The sequence below is a fragment of the Homalodisca vitripennis genome, chromosome 1 (assembly GCF_021130785.1).
Source record: "Homalodisca vitripennis isolate AUS2020 chromosome 1, UT_GWSS_2.1, whole genome shotgun sequence".
In the NCBI taxonomy this organism is placed as follows: Eukaryota; Metazoa; Arthropoda; class Insecta; order Hemiptera; family Cicadellidae; genus Homalodisca; species Homalodisca vitripennis.
Window position 1 is genome coordinate 122,744,864 of NC_060207.1, and position 20,627 is coordinate 122,765,490.

Consider the following 20,627-nt stretch of genomic DNA (forward strand, 5'->3'; position numbering starts at 1 on the left):
GAGATGGACACAGAGGTATACTTTTAGAAGAGTTCTAGAATCTCCTCCCTACTTTGGGATGGATGAAAGCAAGGCATGTTTTTAACCTTTAAAGTATTTTTACATTTTGTGATTTTATTTTTGTCACAACAAGTATGAAAGTTTAGACTCCAAACTTTATAATGACTATAAACATGTGTCTGTAGAAAAATCTGAAAAGGTTAAAAATAGTAATGAAGTTGAGTATTTACTACTAGAATGTTCACAGTTTACAAACCAAGTACAATGAGATATTTTCATCCTTGACAGTTACTTGCTCCATCATATACAGTACATATTCTATTGTATATGTTATGAAAACAAAATTATATACCATGTTAAAATTATAATTTCCTTGAATTATTGTTTGACTGGTTACTTATGTCTCATACATCTTATAATACTAAAGGAATTCTTATTGTATAAGACTTTATTTACATTTTGTTATCGTTTCAGCTAGAAATTAACACTAATTGCTTGGGTTGCCAGGAGAGAAAGATAAACTTACCATATCCAGATCATGGAGAGGTTTACTCTCTCGTAATGGAGCGTCTGGGTCAAGACTGTTAACAATAGCTCGGCTACTGCGATAGGCCACAGTCTCATTCTGGAAAATACAAGTATAATGCAATCATTGTCAGAAGAAGTTATTTATTCCTATTGATCAAATATTTAAATTTTGTTTTAAATTTAAGTATAAGTCACTTTTAGAAATTTGAGAAAAAGATTGCTAAATGTATGAAGATATTAAAGATATAGTAAAAAAATTTAATTGTGTTATGATCGCAAGTAGTTAACAGTCAGAGAGTAATATGGCTGAACCTTATTCAAAGCCTATAAAAAGAAATTACTGGATAACAAAGCTGTTCATGTTGAAAGTCTCTACAATAACTAACTATTGTTTTTGTTGATGCTGGCAAGCCTAAACATCAAGGTTCCCTGGAAGAACCAAGTTATGAGCCTTTAGTATGATCTACTGTATTTATTAAGAGATTGGAACCTCTAGTAAGACAACAAATAGAACAACTGAAGATAAGAAACACCTCTACTACAGTAATGAGTAGTGGAGTTGATCAGGACACAATGCCCAATATCACTGAAAAAAGACTCTGTTTATAACTAGTTCGGTGAATGATATAACCAACTACAAGTTTAAATGGATTGTATTGTAATACAGTCAAAGACAAAAGCAAGCAGCTACATATATCTGTATTTACTTTTAATATGTCCATTCAGAGATAAGTTCCATAATGTCCATAAACATGGGTCTTTATAAATATTGGAAAAGGCTACAAATATTAGTAAATAGTGGGGTTCACCATTTACTACTACAATATCCATGCCATGGTTTACAGATAAAGTTAGATATTTTCATTTTCATCCTTGACAGGTACTCGCACCAGTACTGTTGTTCTGTCTAGAACATTAATCTTCTTATGTGACCATGAATGTGCCTCCTTCATCCCAGACAGGTTCATTGTTTACAGCTCAGCTGACAGGAAATACAATGCCAGCTTCACTACAGGGAAGACAGTGTCTTGCTTCCAGTCCCCAAAAATCTATTTCCTTTCAGGATATTTCATCTAAGGTATTCCTGGAAAGCGCTTTCCAATTTCCAACATTATTTCCTAGAAGAAGTTTTATAAACGTGACATACCCATCATTACACACAAAAAATTCCAATATTCTTATACACTCACAAAACAATACCAACAATTACCGTAAATCAAATTAACTGGGCAAAATCTATTTAAATTCTCATATGTTATCGTATATTACTAAAAGTTTATACAAAATAACTCAATCCCCTTCTTAACAATTTTCTAGTAAGTTATCACAGATGTTGTCATTTCAAAAGTATCCACACCTGCAATTGGTGAAGTGTGTTCTCCCAGGCGACAGTGTTGTCCATGTAATGGTGCAGTTTAGGCCCTCTTTGAGTGTCTAAGACATCAGCCGCATTCTTCTCGAGCCAATCTACCACCAGCTGATACTAAATGCAAAACAAAAATAACCACAATTTTTTGCTTGATTTTATGCCAAATAACCTTACCAATTAACAAATAAAAAATATCATGATGTACAAAGCTCATTGATTGATGATGACACATATGGCAACAATAGTGAGGGAAAGATGCTATTAAGCCATTTTTACACTAACTCTGCAGTTGATTTTCAAGGAACATAATAGAATGTTACGTTGTCTGATTGGCCGCAGACAGCGGAGGCATTCATTCAGCCGCGATACACATAATATTAAAATGCACACATATTACAATCACTTACACACAAACACGAATACACTACCAAAAAGTTCTGTACTCTGCGCTTCCTTTCATCTATGGTGTAACTTTGGTGTACGATTAGCTTCACCAGTTCCAAGATTTTTGGAAAAAATTGTTGTTCAATAATCACTTGACAACTTTTTGTCATTTTCTTCTATGAAGAATTTTTTGGTAAATATTACATAGTAAGAAATTTTGTTAAACATAAACTTTTGAGTTTTATTCCAAATTATCCATAAGTATTATTTTTTTAAAGATTTTTTTACAGCTATACCATGTAAGAGGCGATAAAATTATAAGCCAAATTCAACAACATACAGTCAAAATTTTATGCACTTTGTAGCAATACTGAACAAGAAAACAAACAAAAGCTCATTTGCTCTGGAAAAACCCAAATATAAATATTGATATTATTACTCTAATACATTTAAATCATACAAAGCTTTAAGATTTGTTTTTACATCAAAAAACAATTAATTAGGAATGAAGTAATCAGTGCTACTAGCCAAACATATAATTTACATCTGATGAATTCTTCGGCTGACATCATAGTTAATAATCATTCTAGAGACCTACGAGATAGAAAACAACAACATAAATAGGCATTAACAACAACACAAACAGGCATTAAACCATAAATAAAAACACATTGAACGCAGATATATAGCTACTTGGATATTTTAACTGCGTACTGTGTTAAATATAGTCTAAATATGGTTCATCGAGCCAAACAACATTGGCAATTATGAAGTTTCTATATGCCGATGCCACAGCAACTTAAAGGGTCTAAATCTATATATATAAAAAATGAATGTTTGTATGTTTGTCCTTTATGGAATCGTGAACTATTGGACCGATCATGATGAAAATTTGTACGTATATGTATTTTTCCACGGAGAAGGTTTATAAGCTATGCCCATCCCTTTCCCGATTCAGGATTCCGCCCCACTAGTTACAGAAATACCCATAAGAAATGCATTGCAGCAAACATATGTTAACGTCTTTTCAAATTTTTAATCAGCTGTTTTGTAAACATATATTACACTTATAGTTTTAAAGCATAGAGTAAGCTTAAGAGAAACGACAAATTTTGTTTAAACTGTTTCTGCAATCACTGTTAAACATAGACTTTACTATCCAGATAATACAATTCAAATTTGACGTAAAAATTCACCTTTAACTGCAATATTTATTTAATATAAACCATGCTCATGCTTGATCAGAAGAGCAATGCAGATATCATAATTACTATCTTACGTTGGCTACAAATATAAAGAATGTTATAAAATCAACCTTAGTTGTTTTTTTTGACAGAAGTATGGTTCTCAAAACTCCGTGTGTACATATTCTCTCGATCGAGACAACAAAGCAAGCTCAATCGTGGCATCGGAGATATAACTAATTTAATCTAAAATTTATTATAGTAAAAAAAAAAATTTACTAAGTAATATAAGGACTTCGGTTCTTAAGATTTGCGTGCGAAGCCGTGGGTAACAGCTAGATAGAGGCAGGAATATGGTACATACCTTCATAATACGCCCAAGAGGCTCACGATGGAACGACTATCAATTATCTCAGCAATGTTTAGAATGTGATAGAAAAAGAATAAGTGAATATAGTGTACTGTTTTCAACGGGAAATTGCGTGCGAAGCCGCGGGCAACTTTTGCAAAAAATTATTGAAATGCGCAGCAAAGCGCGCCGGGCCCGCTAGTTAAATTCATATTTTATAAAATTATAATCACAATAAATCAATTATTTTGTGAATTATTCACATTATATTTGTATTTTGAAATACTTTTTTCAATAAAACAAAAACATGAAGTTATAAATAAAATAAATTTAACATGAATGTATGTACACCTAGTTTACTTCAAGACAACAGAATTGTGAAATAGTATTTCTCATTACTTCATCACTCCTTTCCCAGTTTTATGTTTAGTGACGCACTTATTAGTATATATTTTTCAGGAGCCAGGTAAGTTCTAACAACCCTCAGTTGAGGATAATTGATTCCTCAAGATCAGGACAATGAAAGGTTATAGAGATCAAATGCAACCGTCAAAGAGGATATAGCCTATTAGGTTTAAACACACCGGTAGTACAAACAAACACGAAACATTGTAAAAACTTTATTTTAAAGTACCCGTTAATATGAAGGTACAAATACATCCTTTATCTACTACCCATATTTTATCACTGACAAAATAAAAAAAATCCCAACAAAAACTAATGCCTAGTCAGCGTCTGATATAGGTACAGTCGGGTTGACTATGGACTCGTAACTGACAAGTGTGCAGTGATACCAGCAGATCGGACACACATTTTTAATTTTGTTTTTGTATTATCCAATTTTCTTTCAAATTTCCCAAATTTCCTTATGTAGACAAAATTTTCTGCAAGCAATGCTCGCATGATTGTACACATTCTGCACCTGTGGGATACCCTACAAAAAATGTATACAATTTATAAGATAAACAGTTGTAGCACAGACAAAACTTCAATATAGTGTGAATATCACACTTTTCTTTACTTTGCCTAGTTTATGAGGGTTAGACACAGATTTTAAACCAAAATATTAACTGATCTCATTAGATTGAGTTATAAACTATAAATTGTTGACTTAAAATGTTATTGTGATGTATTGTAGAAGATGAATTTAGGACACTCTACAGATTAACTACGATAATAAATACAACCTAGTTGAATGCAAAGTATCTGATTAAGATTTTTTAAAACCGCAAATATTAATCACACCTCATTAATCTTAGGATCCGCCTTGTAGAAGTTTTGCATAATTTCCTTTTCACTGAGTAGTTGAAAGTCATCTACATCCATGTCTTTTCTGTCAGCTGAATTCTCCATCATGTCAAGATTGGGTGGAAACAGTCGGTTCTGGTACAGTGCTTGAACCAGGCGCCAGTTGTTACGTTCCAATTCAAGCCACTGAACGTCCTGCAAAATTCAATTCAACGAAATTTTATTTTTCTGTGTGCCAGTTATTATACTTATATGTATACAGGCCTATTAATTAATGTTGCTCTGTAACTGTGAATAAACCTGTTTTGTAGCTTTTATAAATTAAATAAATAAATAATGGAAAATTCTGTTGGAAGTATTTTAGTGATCTTGAATATAATGATGACAGGAGTTTTGGTGGAGTATTAGACTATCAACAATAACTAGACTATAATATCAAGATCCATCCTACACAGCGAAAGTTCTTTTTTCAAACAATATCTGTAACCAGATTCCAATATAAGAATCTGATACACTCTGACACCATGAATGAATTGAGTATGGACAGGGTAAAACAATATTATAACCACTCACTATTTCCCAAACCATAGATCTGATCTCCTACATAGTTATGCACTACTAAGAGAATTTCAATACAAAGAAGTTAGCCATGTACTAGACTTTTAGATACCTACTAGTTTCCGGTTCCTCACCTTTACAGCATAAGACAAGTGCTAAACCAACTTAGCTACAGTACTACAACAGTACTCACTCTAGTAATAATGTTGGTAAATGTATTTTATCAATTGTTAAATCTATTTTGGCTTTGAAAATGCTTAATGGTTTAATTTTAGTAAAATGCCATAACTGGTAATATCATGAAAGACAGAACTGAAGACTGCTAACTGGTCTCACCTGCTCACTGTTCGTATCTCTTATCAGTTTCAAGATGTTGTTACAGTTCTGTACGAACTCTGCTATAGTTGTGAACACTTCCCTCGACGATGAATGAGTCTGCATACTGTCTAGGAAGCTCTGATAGAGGTTATCACTCACTGGAACAGAGATGTATCATAGATCTCAGTCAGTTACATTCAACGTTTATAGTAAAATTAAAAATATTATGTAGGAAATAAAAAGAAATCTAATATAGGAAATTTGTGTAATGGTGACAATAAATTATCAATTATCAACATCTTATAAATAAAAATGAATCACAAAATGTGTTGGTAAGCGCTAATCTCGAAAACGACTGGACCAATTCGGTTAATTCCTTTAGTAAAATGTTCATTGAAATCCATGGAAAGTTTTTATGAAGCAAAATATAGAAAAGTTACCTTAAATATTTTGAAATTCAGAAAAAAATGTAGTTTTTACATTTCATAATCCAAATTAAATTGGCACTAAACAGCTGTTCAAACCTTCAGTTTTATATCGACAAATTGGCTGAAACATCTGTTTACATTTAAATTTTATGAAATATTAAGTAAACAGTGATTGATCAGTAGTGTAATGCAGATAGTAAATATGAAGTTAACATATAAATTTTAATCCAGATTGCGCCAGTTATGGATTTAAATGATATCTAATGCATTTTAAATATTATTTAAACACTGCTATGTAACCAACCTTAATGAACGAAGTTATGAATGTTTTCAGATAAGTTACTTTAAACTGGTGGGCTTGGCATTGTGATATTGCATTTTAACAGTGGCTTATGGAAAACAGAAAAATGAACACTAACATGTCTCAACGATTCATTGTTTCCCTGGCTACAGTCCAAAAAGCAAGACTGGTATAACGCAAAACTTTAATAACGATTATTTTGGAATGTTGCATAACCTTAATAAGGATTTCCCCCTTATACCAAAAGTACATAAGAAGTAGGTAGCACTTCCCCCTAGGTGGTAATAGGCTTTTCAGTCCTATTATGTGTGTATTTTCTTCATCAAGACCAGACAAACTATGTTAACACGATTTTGACCAAAATAGATTTCCGAGAACTAGATAATCGAACGTATATAGTATTTTGATCGAGGCAATATGGCAAGCTAAACTGTGACATAGTAGTGAAGTGAATTTAAATGGTCTTAAGTAGGCACTTTTTAACCGAAGTAGGCATCTCGGTCCTACGTAAGTATATATATATTTTTTCTTCATCAAAACAACAATATTTTTATCTACTATGGTACTGGAAATATCTTAGACCTGAAATATATGACAAGAACTGGAAATATACGCTTTTTGACCGAAGTAAGTTTCCGAGACCTGTGTGATCCGAGATTTGTGTTTTCTTGATCAGGATGACAAGGCAGATTCAGCTGTGATGTTATGTATATAATTAATTAAACCAGAAATGCTCCTAAACTCTGATACTATTTACCATGAACTTAAATAATATCTACCTGATGTACGCCTACTTACGTTTCAAAATTTTTAAAGGATTCCCATCATATTACATCATAATTGCTTTTACTGAGCAATATAAGGACTTCGGTTCAAAAGATTGCGCACGAAGCCGCGGGTAACAGTTAGTAATAAATAAATATGTTTTATAATTACAATCTAAAATATATCTAAATAGACATAAAAATATACACCTTTTTATATGCTTCAACATTTTTCCCCTGAAAGACAATTCTATTAGCTGAATAACAAGAGCAATTTCAAGCAAATACCTTGATGTTTACAAAATGTTATAAATAATTAAATACAACAATGCAGAACAGTCAATTTGAACTTAATAGTTTTAGGTATCACGCATGCTGAAACATTTTTGGGAGATCTTTTGTCGACCAGCCAAAGGGTTACCTTAAATGTTGTTTGTTTCAAGATAATTTAACTCTATATTCCATTACTTTTCTTATCCTGGTAAATTTTCATTAGTTTGACTACTTAAAACTCTATGGAATGCTTTCTCTAATCAATGACCATTATTATGGTATATTTTTAATCAGCATGCAATCTTAGTTAATGTGATAATCTTTTTATACTATAATAATATAGGCTTAACTTACTATCTCTGATGATAGCTCTTTGATTTTGCAGCTTGGTGGAGGTTGAGTCCACATAAAAGTTTTCCAACTCAGATGTGGACATAGTGATAGATGTGTTTAAAGCGTACTCGCGCACATCTGAATGTCGTAATGGTAACATTGTGTTGCTAAACAGGCTGCTCCGATCTGTCAACAAAGGATTCTTATTTAGTCACAGACAAAATACCAACTTAGATGTAAACATGGTGATGGATGTGTTTAAAGCGTACTGAGTACACTTTTGAATGTCGTAGTGGTAACATTGTGATGCTAAACAGGCTGCTAAGATCTGTCAACAAAGGATTCTTATTTAGTCACAGATAAAAGTTAACCAACTCAGATGTTAAACATGTTGATGGATGCATTTAGTGTACTGGCGGTACACGTCTGAATGTCGTAGTGGTAACATTGTGTTACTAAAAATGCTTCTACAATCTGTCAAAAAAAGATTCTTATTTATTGATTACAGATTATTGATCTTACTTATTACAGATGTATTTAAAGATTACTTGTACAAGGCTTAATGTCGTAGTGGTAACATTGTGTTGCTGAACAGGCTGCTGCAACCTGTTAACAAAGGATTCATATTTAGTTCCAGATAAAACTTCAACATGTTCACAGGTTACCATGTGTTTAAATCGTACTCACACAGAGTAAACCCAACAAGAGAGTGTTAATCGGTGTGGAGGAAACTCAGCTTAGGATGTGGAAAAGTGCCTATTGTCTTCAGCAGGTGGGTCTTTGGTCAGCCTCAGGGTGCAACAGTGGGCATTGCAAAATTAGCATCATGATTCAGGGAGATGCTATAGACATGATCTCTGATCAATAGTCTCAAAGATTTTCCTTTGACAAACCCTTCAGGGTTATTATACCTTCTACAGAAGTTTGGTCGGAGGTAAAGAAACACCTTCCACTAGCAGAGTTTGAATGTTTTACGGATAGCTCTGAAACAGACAGTAGCACAGGCACTGAGATTGTAAGACTGAGTGAGACCATGCCACAGTATAGCATCTGAACTTTTCTTCTTAGGTAGAGCAGTGACTTCTTATGTTGTGAATAATTACAGGACATGGGCACCTGAGAAAGTATCTTCACAGAGTCGACATTTGCTGAAACTGTAAACTGGTTGGGCTCATGGTAAATTTCCGGCGTGCACTAAAGACTCTTGTGTCTTAAGTGCATGGAATACGCCGCTCCTTAAAAGGTGTTTCTAGGCATTGTATATATACAATAAGTTACCATTAGATATAAGGATGCAAAGTGATATGGAATTAAAAGCTAAACTTAAGTTATTTTCTTTGTAAAAGATCATTCTATTCAGAGGAAGAGTACATCTAAACAGTGTGGACGAAGCAAGACTTTTAGAATGTTCATTGTTTTACAAAAGTTGTAACATTGTATTGACATGCCAATGTATTTGTGTGGAATATTTTCTGACAGAATAAAATTCTTATTCTTATTCCTATTCATTGGAACTTGAAATGCACTCTATTTCCGTATGACTTTTAAGACTTAAATCAAGGTTATCAGATTTTGAGGCTTTGTGTTACCATTCATTTACGTTTTAAAGTGGTGTTAGAGGTACTAAAAATCTGCACGCACACAAGCCTGGAAGGGTATCTCCAGTACTACTTAGCTAAACCAAGTTGGGTTAAAAAGTACAATTATTGACGAATCATATAAGGACTGCTCTCAGCCTTTCACATCAGTAGTTATTGAGAAACGTAGCATATTTTAGTGTGGCCATACCGCCCCATCTAGCACAGGTAACATAAGCTAACAAACATGATGTTAATAGTGCTGGTAAAAACAGTCTGTAAACATAAATCATTTTTGAAAAAGTAAGACATCCTACAAAATTTTTGTAAAATGGTTTTTCAATACAACAATTTCAAACGTTATTTTTAAACAAAAATTCATTTAAAGTAAATAATAATAGAAGACAAACTCTTCCCCTAGATACTTACGTCTATTGGGTCTTGGACTTCGGTACAAGGATGGTGATCCCACAACATCATCTAGTAAGCGTACAGACCGCTGCAGTAGATCTTCTGATGACATGGTCCTAAATTCAAATTCTTTATTAATTCTTTCTTTATTCTTTCTTTGTTCATGTAGGCAAAATAACAATGCATATGCCAAGTTGAAACACAATTATAAAAAGGCCATGATACCAGAATTTTGTATCTACAGTACAATAAGCATAACTTAAGAATGTCTTAATCTTGTTATAAAATATCATTCACATCATAACATTTCTTATTACATAGTACATTTTTCAGTTGCTTTCTGAACGTATTGTAGTTTCTTTCTAACCTAAGAGGTAATGGCTGACTATTATACAGTTGTACCGCAGAGTATTTGACATGTACACTTTGAAAAAGTGAGTTGGAATGTACCAGAATATTCATTATGCTAAAATCGAAAAAGATATCAAATGAATAATCACCCGAGTACATCAAATATACTTTGAGGAGAATATGGCATGACCGTACTCTTTCCCTTAGTGAACCCTAATTGTTGAGGGAACAACTTGTTATTGATCAGAAATTACTAAAGCCTGTTCAAAACCAACCTCTCAAAGACTTTACAAAAGGTTGAAATTGATGCAATGGGTCTGTAATCTGAACACTCAACTGTACTCCTCTTTTTTTGAATTGGATTGATGATAGCCAACTCTTTGTTTTAAGGTATGACTCAAACCAGTCTTTCTTCTAGACAGCAGAAAATAGATATTGAAATAGTATAATAAGGTACTAGAGAAGAGATCAAACTTGACTGTCAAATCAGTAGAAGAATAAACTTCGCTCCAAAGTTCTCTACTTGGATACAATTTGAAGAGCCTTATCTTTTCTTCAGAAAATATTCTTTTACAAACAACTTTAAGGGTGCTACAGGTGAGGATAATTTACATAACTGTAGTTCTCTTTAGCAACAATACTTGAATAGAGATCATAGGAATGTTTGTGAATCCTAATTGCTCGTAGTTGGAAGCTTGCCAGAGCCAATCACAGGCATTGATAATGAGGTAATGGGATCATAGGAAATTAGGTACTTATACCCATAGATCAAGATTGCAAACAATTTCTTTTAGTTTTGATATCAATGAATAATCTGTTCTAAGTAGTGATGTGTCTGACGAAGATAGCCTTGTTATCGAAAGGCTTCACAAAAATAAAAGTTTTAAATACTGATTTATGTGTTTGAATGTAATTAAATCTGACGACCATGTGTAAATGAAAACTTTATTTGGTACTTTGGGATTATACCGACCACACCCAGACATGAATCGTTATTTCACATTTCGTTTCTACTGATTACTAGATTAGCGTAGAACAATATTTCGTCAATATAAAACAGGAATTGTCTTATCGCAAACCCCTCCCCATCCTCAGACAGAGGTCAAAGTCGAGCGTCTAGTAGATAACGTGATTGCAGTCTCGCCGCCCGTTCAGCTGGTGCATCGCTTTGTTGTACTTCCGTGTTTTACCTCTACATTTCTCCAAACACAAAAATTCAACAAAAACAATCATTTACCAAACTAAACTCTTTATTAAAAAAACACTAAAAACTTGTTTTTATTCTTGATCACATTCCGCCACCCAAAATGCGAGTGCCTCCGGCCATCAGCGCGGGCATTGACAGCACCTTCGGTGCTGCCCCGCGCTGATGTCGACGAAAGAAAAACATCCCTCGAGATAGTACCTATCAGTAAAATATCAAATTCTAGAGGGGCTAATCAGAAATATAAATTGAATTGTAATGGAAAGGCAATTATGTACCGTGCAAATCACGTGATGCCGCGCGGCCTGCCGTAATCAGGATTCTCGAGAAAGATAAGATAACAGCGATCACAATACCTGGAAATGCTTGTAAGTTTGTAATTTTGTAATTGAAGAGTTGTTTTTTCGTTCTATCATGTTTGTTTCTATAAATTTCTATTTTTGTGTTCTTCATACTAGTGTGGTCGGTATAATCCCAAAGTACCCTTTATTTTTTAAATATAATTTTTAATTCTGATTTGGAATAACTTTCAGTACTGTTATATAATTTAATTTAATTGTTGGGAAATATGATACGATTTCATGGTATTTCATTTTCGAAGAGAAAAACTTAGTGCTATTTATCTGGCCTTATTTTATTACAAAACTTGTTTAGGAATTCATATTTTTATTTTGGTTTACTAATGTTATTTTATTTTGAGATCTTTTCCTTTCCCGAAGAATTCTTTTCAAATAACTGTGGTCTGATATTTTAACTTTAAACTGCAAAGTAAAATTTTTTAAATAAGTTTACTTTCAATTACTTTCAATTTTTGTATTTATTTGTAAATGGTGGAAAATAAAGTATCATTATTATTATTAATTGCCTCCCAGAAACTTGTAATTATATTGGTTGGAATTGGAAATTAACTTAGCTACTCATTATAAATTTTTGTTTAAACTTATAGAAGAAGGCCTATAATTCAGATATTTAATTCAAATACCTCAAATACCATGTGTAATATTTAAGAACATAAAATAATCAAATTATACAATGTGCAGTAATCAGGTTGTAGCGCAACAGTACTGAGGAACAACAACATTCAGTTCAGTTCATTAGTGTAGTGCTGAGCAGTATCAGACAAATCACTGCAAAATGATTTTACCAACTGAACGGTAATCATTGAAGATCACTCTATAGGAAAAACAGTGAAAAATTCACAGATAGTGATTTTTGGATCCATCAATATTTGTAATATGTCATGCTGTGCTCAGATCACATGGATGATTAATAATTAGGGTAGAGTACAATAAACGTACCCAGCTTTTAATCGATATTGACAAATGATATTACTTAATTAAAATGATAGATAGCCTATAACCTACAAACCAATACTGATTAATTAATTTCAAATTCAATTTCCTATTTTAATTGTTGTTGGATCTTTACAGTTCTTATTTTACATATAATATGATCACTACGTATACAGTATTATATTAATTTAAAACATGATTATTATTATGATAAAATGTTGATAGTCTATAGATTGATAATCTCGATTCGATATACAAATATTTTGTATCGATGATTATACTAATCGATATGATAAACATGTTACACTTATCGTACTCTACCCAATAATTAAAAATTTGAGTAGAGTGCGATAAGCGGACCCAGTTATGTTATATCGATATTGACAAATGATACTGCTTAAATGTAACTATCAATATAACCTACTGATACTGGTTATGAATAACTAACGTGTGTACACACTTTTTTATATAGCGAATAAACGTATAATCTTTTAAAGAAAATAACAGACAGTCAAAAGTTCATGGGAAACCGTGAAAAGAAGCTTAAATTATTCATTATGATTAATTTTATTTCTATTTTTGGGTACGGTCCAATAAGCGGACCCGGTTTTTTATATCGAAGAATATAATCATCGATACCTAATATTCGCATATCGAATCATAGACTATCAATCGATATAAAAGTAATAACAATCATATGTTTAAATTAAAATGTGAATTTAATGATAACAAATAATAAATGAACATAACCAAAATCAGGGAAACTCATAACTTTAACTAAATGGAACAGAACGAAAACGTTTTTACTAAAGTTTGTGTCCACCATTACCTTCTTTTTTTGCATCTGAAGACGACCATGTTAGCTCCTCTGACAGTTACATTTGTTACATTTCCACAAATATCACATAATGGATTCTTAGGTACTAACCCAACATCCTGAAGCCATAAAAAACATATTTTATCGTTTTTTAAAGCAATTTCGTGAAGCTTCCTAAGATTGACGGCCATTTTAATACACAATGTTACGTGAAATTTAAAATATTACCTTAATTGTATTATTTGAAAGTGTTTACAGCTGTTCATATAGATTATTTAAGTTGTTAAAAATAATTCATCAATATCGATTGATTATATCGATGGTTATGATTAAGTAATATCGTTTGCCAATTTCGATATAAAAAACCGGGTCCGCTTATTGGACCCTACCCCTATTTTTTTTGGCTAACTCGTTAATTTGTGCTCAATATGCCTAACCATAATCTAAAAGTAAAACGTATATAACATTATAAATTAATTCACTACAATATTCCATTCAAAGCCAGCACTTTAGCTGTAAGACAATACAAGTACAAGGGAACACGTCCATTAAATTAGATTGGAAGGGATAATAAACAGACTTGAAAGTTTAGGTTTTAAGGTTATGTTGTAATTGAGGTTAAGTTAGCAAGTGCTTTTGAATGTTGACGACTTTGTCCTTTAAATTATTTTATATTATTCCTTATCAGAACATGCAATAGAGGGCGTAATATTAATCTAAAAAAAGAGTAAACCCTTACAAACCATAGTTTTCAATCACCAAAACTAAAAAGCTACGATTAATATAATTTAGCATAGACAACATTTTTCAACAAAAAAGTGTTTTATTCTCTTTATACTAAATACCTATATTTCACCAGAACGAGTAAAATTTACATTCTGTCTTACCTTAATTAAAACAGTCAGCGAAGAATTCTATAATCTAGGTAGAATGCACAAACATTAAACAGTGCATTTGTTTCAATTTGATTGTGTGGGATTAGGGATTACGGCTACGGGCGGGCTCGGGCTGCAGTTTCATAAAGCCGGCAAAACAATCGATTTTATATCACGACAAAAACAAAACAACATCGGTTGTATAGTATCGATATTATGGCAGTTTATTAATTAATTTAAATTTTAAAAAATGTATTCTAAATAATAATATAATTATCTAAATTTATAAAAACTATCATGATTTAACTAATCAATATATACAGGATTTCCTTGATTTATATTTCTAACAACCATTAAATAGAAAATTAATACATCTTCTCCAGAAATTGAAACTACTCCTCTGAACAAGAATTTTGCAATGAGTTTGGCACATATGATTTAAACTAAAATTTCTGCCCGGGAATAAAATTAGACCCTTTTATTCTAACGTATTCTGTCTGCCCTTTGCAATTAAACCAGTCAATGAAAAGATTCGCTTTGCTAGAACGAAGTATAGTAACTTAAATTTAAAGATTATATACAGTATGGTTTGTATAAATCTTTGAAAGTAGAATGAGGCTTCTAAGAAACCAAAGTTGAAGTGATTAGAAAATCACTTTTAAATTTATGAAATACTACAGAGTAGCCAAATCTGAACCTGAACTTAAAGAGATTGTTTGCATTTATTTGCGTTTTTGCAGCAGACGCAGCTTGACCAGCGAAACCATCGAATTTATTCTAGTGGATACATTTGAAAGTTATAGCATCTCGAAAACTTTCAACGCCTTGCAATTGCGCATTACCAATTCCCAATGATTATGAAAACGATAACTGTAAGGCGGAAACAGGAATACCAAATAAGAAAACATACGGTACTATAAATAGTGTACTCACGCCCATTGATATATAATAAACCGTGAGTTGCACGCTCGATGCGCGTTTCTATTCCTATATAGGGATATGTCAGCGGGGGAGCTGAATTACATGCATCCTTGTTCAGTTGCTTTGTTACTTAGCATGCTCTGCAGTGTCATGGTATTATGTAAACATTTATATTTTATATCTTTGTTTACAGTAAAATTGAGGTTAGTGCTATTTAGATTAGCTAAATTTTTACTTTAGCTCCAGTTCACCTTTCTTTTATTGCAGTGTCAAGTATCTGACGTCTAGTCTAAGACGTGACTCCTGGAATTTGGAATCATGTTCGTCTGAAGAGATCCAAAGAAAGTCTATGACGAAAAAGCTCAAAACGAAACATTTACAGCGTTTCTATATCAAAGACACCTATATATATATGTGTGTGAAGTGGTCTCGTTGTCTCATCAGGTATACAATTGAGTGCACTACGATTTGATGAACACGAGCTATAAACACGGTGGATTAGTTGGACGAAACATGAGTTTAAACATTAGTATAGACAAATTCAAACTAACTATGTTTCTTAATCATAAATGAAAAAGTAATACACAAGAAAGTTTTTTATCGGGAAAGGCGTCTTGTGGGACAATTAAGAAAAATTCAAATAAAATGTTGTATCTATAACTTTGTTTATATAATGACATTGTATGCCCTTTTTACGCGGTATAGAAAGTGACAATACATTAGTATTGCTCTGAGAACAGGGAAGCGGTCATATCTCTCAGTTTATATTCAAAACGGCTGTATCACATTTTTTGTGACACTCGTAAAATATGATATCACCTAATAGGAAAATAAATAATAGAAATAATGCTATAATTGATAGCTAGATTTATTATTGTGGTATACAAAGCGTATACAATTTTGCCGTACATATTACCAAGAAGAAAACTAAAATGTTACTGCTATTAGTATTAGGTAATTGTGTAAATATTATCCTAAAATTAAACGAGTGGCCCATTCTAATTAACAGTACTACATTTATTGTAAACGTACTACTAATCACACATTGTTAAACAAAACTATTTGATTTATGTTTGATGAATACCTCACTTAGATTAGACGCGATGCTTAAGATTGTTTTATCCTTGGCAAATGAGTGGCATAATTTTTATAGAATACTTCTATTAATTTTGTTAGTTTCATGTCATTCTGTTTTTGGCATGGTCTTTAAATACACCTGCAAAATTTCGACATACCAACTACATTGCATTTCTTGCATTTTTGTATAGAATATATTTATGTTTGTAGGACTATGAAACGTGTTTGTGTACATCGTCGGATGCTTTAATATGTTTTGATATTCAAATAAAGTTTGTGAAATAGCAATAAGATCTTAGACTATTTTCATTAGAAATTAGTATTTTGTTCCATTTTTCAGACCTGCATTTACTCGAAAACGATCTGGAGCCCAACGTTTACTGCAAATCCTTGAACTCTCAGATGGTTTAAATTTTGCTTTACGTGGCTGATCCACGTAAATGAGTTATTGAATCCAACTAATTAGTAAATCATAATGATAAAGAATGCTATTTAAGGGCAAGTGCAAAGAATTCAGGTGTTAGAAGGCTAACAAAATCAGCACATGTATAATAATCCTCCATCTATTTTTGCAACTAACCAATAGTTAGATCTGTCTGCCAAAATGTTTGTAGGTTGTAGTCCTTAACTATAAAATTATATTCCGTCGTTTTTCATTGATTTGCTTGTGTAGTTATAGACAACGCATTTACCAATCTAACACACACTAATAATGAAATAGACTTACTGAGAGTGATATGAATTCGAAGATCCCTGCTTGTATAAGACTTGACGCTTGATGGCGGTTGGGCAGTTGAGTTATTAATATATCCCCTTAACAGGCGGGGGGGGGGTACTTTCCAGTGACGGCGGACCGATTCTCAGTATCCTTGGCAAACTTAGAGCGCAATTCACTGTTTATTACACATTAGTGCTCACGCCAAACTGAAGAAAGTGGTTTTGTTTTTTTCTATATAAGCAGGGCCTGAGTATTCTAATATTCTGACTTAGATTTCAATCATTCACTAGTCTCATAACTGCTACGTCCGTGGTAACACGGGCTATTCCACTTTGCGTTCAACTGCCAACGCCCCCGTCTTATCACGTGCCAAAGAGGTACATTGCTACACAACGCCTGGTACCTGTAAGATAATACACATTGGCTTCTAGTAGTGCTTATTTGAATTACTCCAAAGTAGTGCTGTTCTATTGCCAATACACTCCAACAGTATACTAAGGGGCTACAACGAAAACGCATTGTGAAGTTTTAACTGGACGTCAGAAATAAAACTTTGTTATTCTCTCGTTTTTTTGCTCAATTGTGTGTTTAAAGTTGCTATTTTGATTTTTTTATTTTCAATTTTGTTTGTGGTTCATATGGTATTACAGTTCAGAAGAATATAGGGGCAGTTTGGTAAATGAAGATGTTGCGAAACAAGTGAAGAAGTTTGGACAGAAACAAGCTACATGTATGCTTACTATGGAGCAGCTTTGTTTGCAAATAAACCCGGCAGTACCTAGTGACATCATCGTTGAAAACTCAGCATTTAAAGTGATAGTAGCCTTAGCCGTGAAAGAGACCAGATCTTTTTACTGTGCGTGTGTGCGTGCGTGCGTGCGTGCGTGCGTGTGTGCGTGCGTGCGTGCGTGCGTGTGTGTGTGTGTGTGTGTGTGTGTGTGTGTGTGTGTGTGTGTGTGTGTGTGTGTGTGTGTGTGTGTGTGTGTGTGTGTGTGTGTGTGTGTGTGTGTGTGTGTGTGTGTGTGTGTGTGTGTGTGTGTGTGTGTGTGTGTGTGTGTGTGTGTGTAAAAAAACCATAAAAGACGGATGAAAGAAATAAACTTAGACAATTTAAATCTGACACTAGCCATATACTACTTTTTTTAGTCAACAGGTACGTGATTCAGAAAAATTCTCAGAGAGAATTAAAGTATAGATTTTCTTATTTTACCAGGCGAAATACGTTTAGGAAACGACATATAACGACTGATTAAACTTTTATCACGAAATTCAATATTTTCCACTTCAAATCGTTAAAACAACGAGGTCGATATATTTCCATCCATCATTAAGTATGCGCGGATAAGATGGGCCTCTCCAGAAAGAGAAAAGGAGTGAACTCTGGAGTTAGTTTTACTATATTAAATGAGCATGTCTTTTTTCCAATAATATGTATATTGGTACATGTTTTCTTAATCACAGTTAGTGTATACAGTATTGGTTTCAGCGAAATAATTCTCGTTGGTAGTAGGCTAAACTAATATTTTGCCTTCATTTGGGACTAACGTAAACTCCGGGCCGACAGGAACACGACGTTATGACGTCACGAACGGTGGCTGAGAAACTATCATTATAGAGTACCCGCACTCGCTCACTCTGGACTAGTTCGATACTTGCTCAAAATATTTACAAACTATTAATAATTTGGATCTGCATTGACGATGGAACAAAATGATATTAATTATATAATTGCTATAATTTTTAATAAGAGACTATTTAATCCAATAGGCAATGTATTTACATTTAGAATGTTTATTATCAGGTGTTTCTTCTTTTGTTTGTTTATTTTATTCTGTGTATGTTTTAAAAGTGTACTTGAAAAAGTTGTATATTACAACGAAATATTGTACGAAAAAATTGTAGTTTTCTTTTGAAACTGTTCTAAGAGACTATTTAAGCCAATAGGCAATTGGACTGTACCTCCAACAATTCAATTGACCAGCTAACTTGTAGGTTTTGTCCCAAGGACTACATTGGGCAAACCACAAATTCTTTGCGGGTAAGAATGACCGGTCACCGTTTTTCTATAAATCACAAAGACGACAAAAAACCAGTAGCCTTACACGCTATTCACCATAACAAAAGCTTTGAGGATTGTTATAAACTCAAAGCTATAAGCAAAATTGCTTAATTAATGAATTGGCACCAACTTATATTAAAATCGAAACAACCATATGGACTTAATATTCGCTAAATTATTGTTTTCCACTTGAATAATTAGATTGTGATATACAAATTTACCTAAATTCAAAATTATATTACATTATATTATGTTATTATTGTTAAATTAACAACTAATCAAAACTTGTTTACATGTCAAAATTATATTTACATTTAGAATGTTTATTATCAGGCGTTTCTTCTTTTGTTTCTTTTAAAAGTGTACTTGAAAAAGTTGTTAATTACAACGAAATATTGTACGAAAAAATTTTAGTTTTCTTTTGAAACTGCTCTAAGAGACTATAATATGAAGGAATTAATTAATAATAAGAAATTTGTGTCGCATCAAAGTTTGTTTATTAAATTTCTTTTCGCATATTATTTTGCTATTGTTATATAGCTACTGGGCAGTATGAGGTTTTCAATATTGGTTGTCATATTTCCAAATAAGACGTATATTGAAACTCATCTCTTTCTTAGATGCAAATCTACAAACTGGAGGGACATTCTTAACATTTCATGTAATACTCTCCATTAATTTACATAAGAAACAACTTTTTTTGCCTACCAAGCTAAACACGTGTGTAATGTCAGCACCCTTTAAATACATATTAACTTGCAAAAGTGTATTAACGTAAATTGACAAACTTAACGAAGGAGGCCCACTTATAAATCTGTTGATTTTACAAAAGGCTATGCAATCTTGTATTGTTATTAGAAAATAAGCAAGCTTTTAATTTTAAAAGTTGTCCAAATTATTAATAAAAATACAAGAACCTTATATTTTATTCTGCTTGAATTCAATTTCAGATTGTCTTTATTCATGCGTTTTCTATTGTCTGTAAGTCTGTAACATGAAACTGGGTTAATTTTTAAATAATGTAATAAAATATTCATTTCTCAATTATTTACCTACCGTTTTACAATTAATAACTGTTCCATCTGTTCTTTTTTACACAATCATCTCTAACTATATCGTAATGAAGAAAACTATCTTCACACACTACATAACCTTTATTAAGTTCAAAATTGTCTTGATAATTAAATATAATCCATATTCGCCTTATCATACTCGTATATTGGATATCTAAATATCAACTTTATTTTTGTTCCGTCATAATTAGAATTTCAGCCTGAAACACATATCT

At 32.5% G+C, this 20,627-nt stretch overlaps 1 protein-coding gene across 3 annotated transcripts in view; it reads right to left on the reverse strand.

The window, feature by feature from the left end:
• Window positions 1-20,627, reverse strand: part of LOC124370620 (nuclear pore complex protein Nup107) — a 75,286-nt gene that overhangs the window by 38,518 nt on the left and 16,141 nt on the right. For 2 of the 3 annotated variants that reach the window (XM_046828911.1, XM_046828917.1), the window contains exons 2-7: window positions 10,044-10,141; window positions 8,059-8,223; window positions 5,957-6,096; window positions 5,060-5,257; window positions 1,886-2,011; window positions 527-625 (exon numbers count right to left, since the gene is read on the reverse strand). In XM_046828911.1, the coding sequence (XP_046684867.1) occupies window positions 527-625; window positions 1,886-2,011; window positions 5,060-5,257; window positions 5,957-6,096; window positions 8,059-8,223; window positions 10,044-10,141 (826 nt within the window). Of the gene's footprint in view, window positions 1-526; window positions 626-1,885; window positions 2,012-5,059; window positions 5,258-5,956; window positions 6,097-8,058; window positions 8,224-10,043; window positions 10,142-14,576; window positions 14,698-20,627 lie in introns of those variants that run through there. The other variant, XM_046828923.1, reaches the window with a different exon arrangement.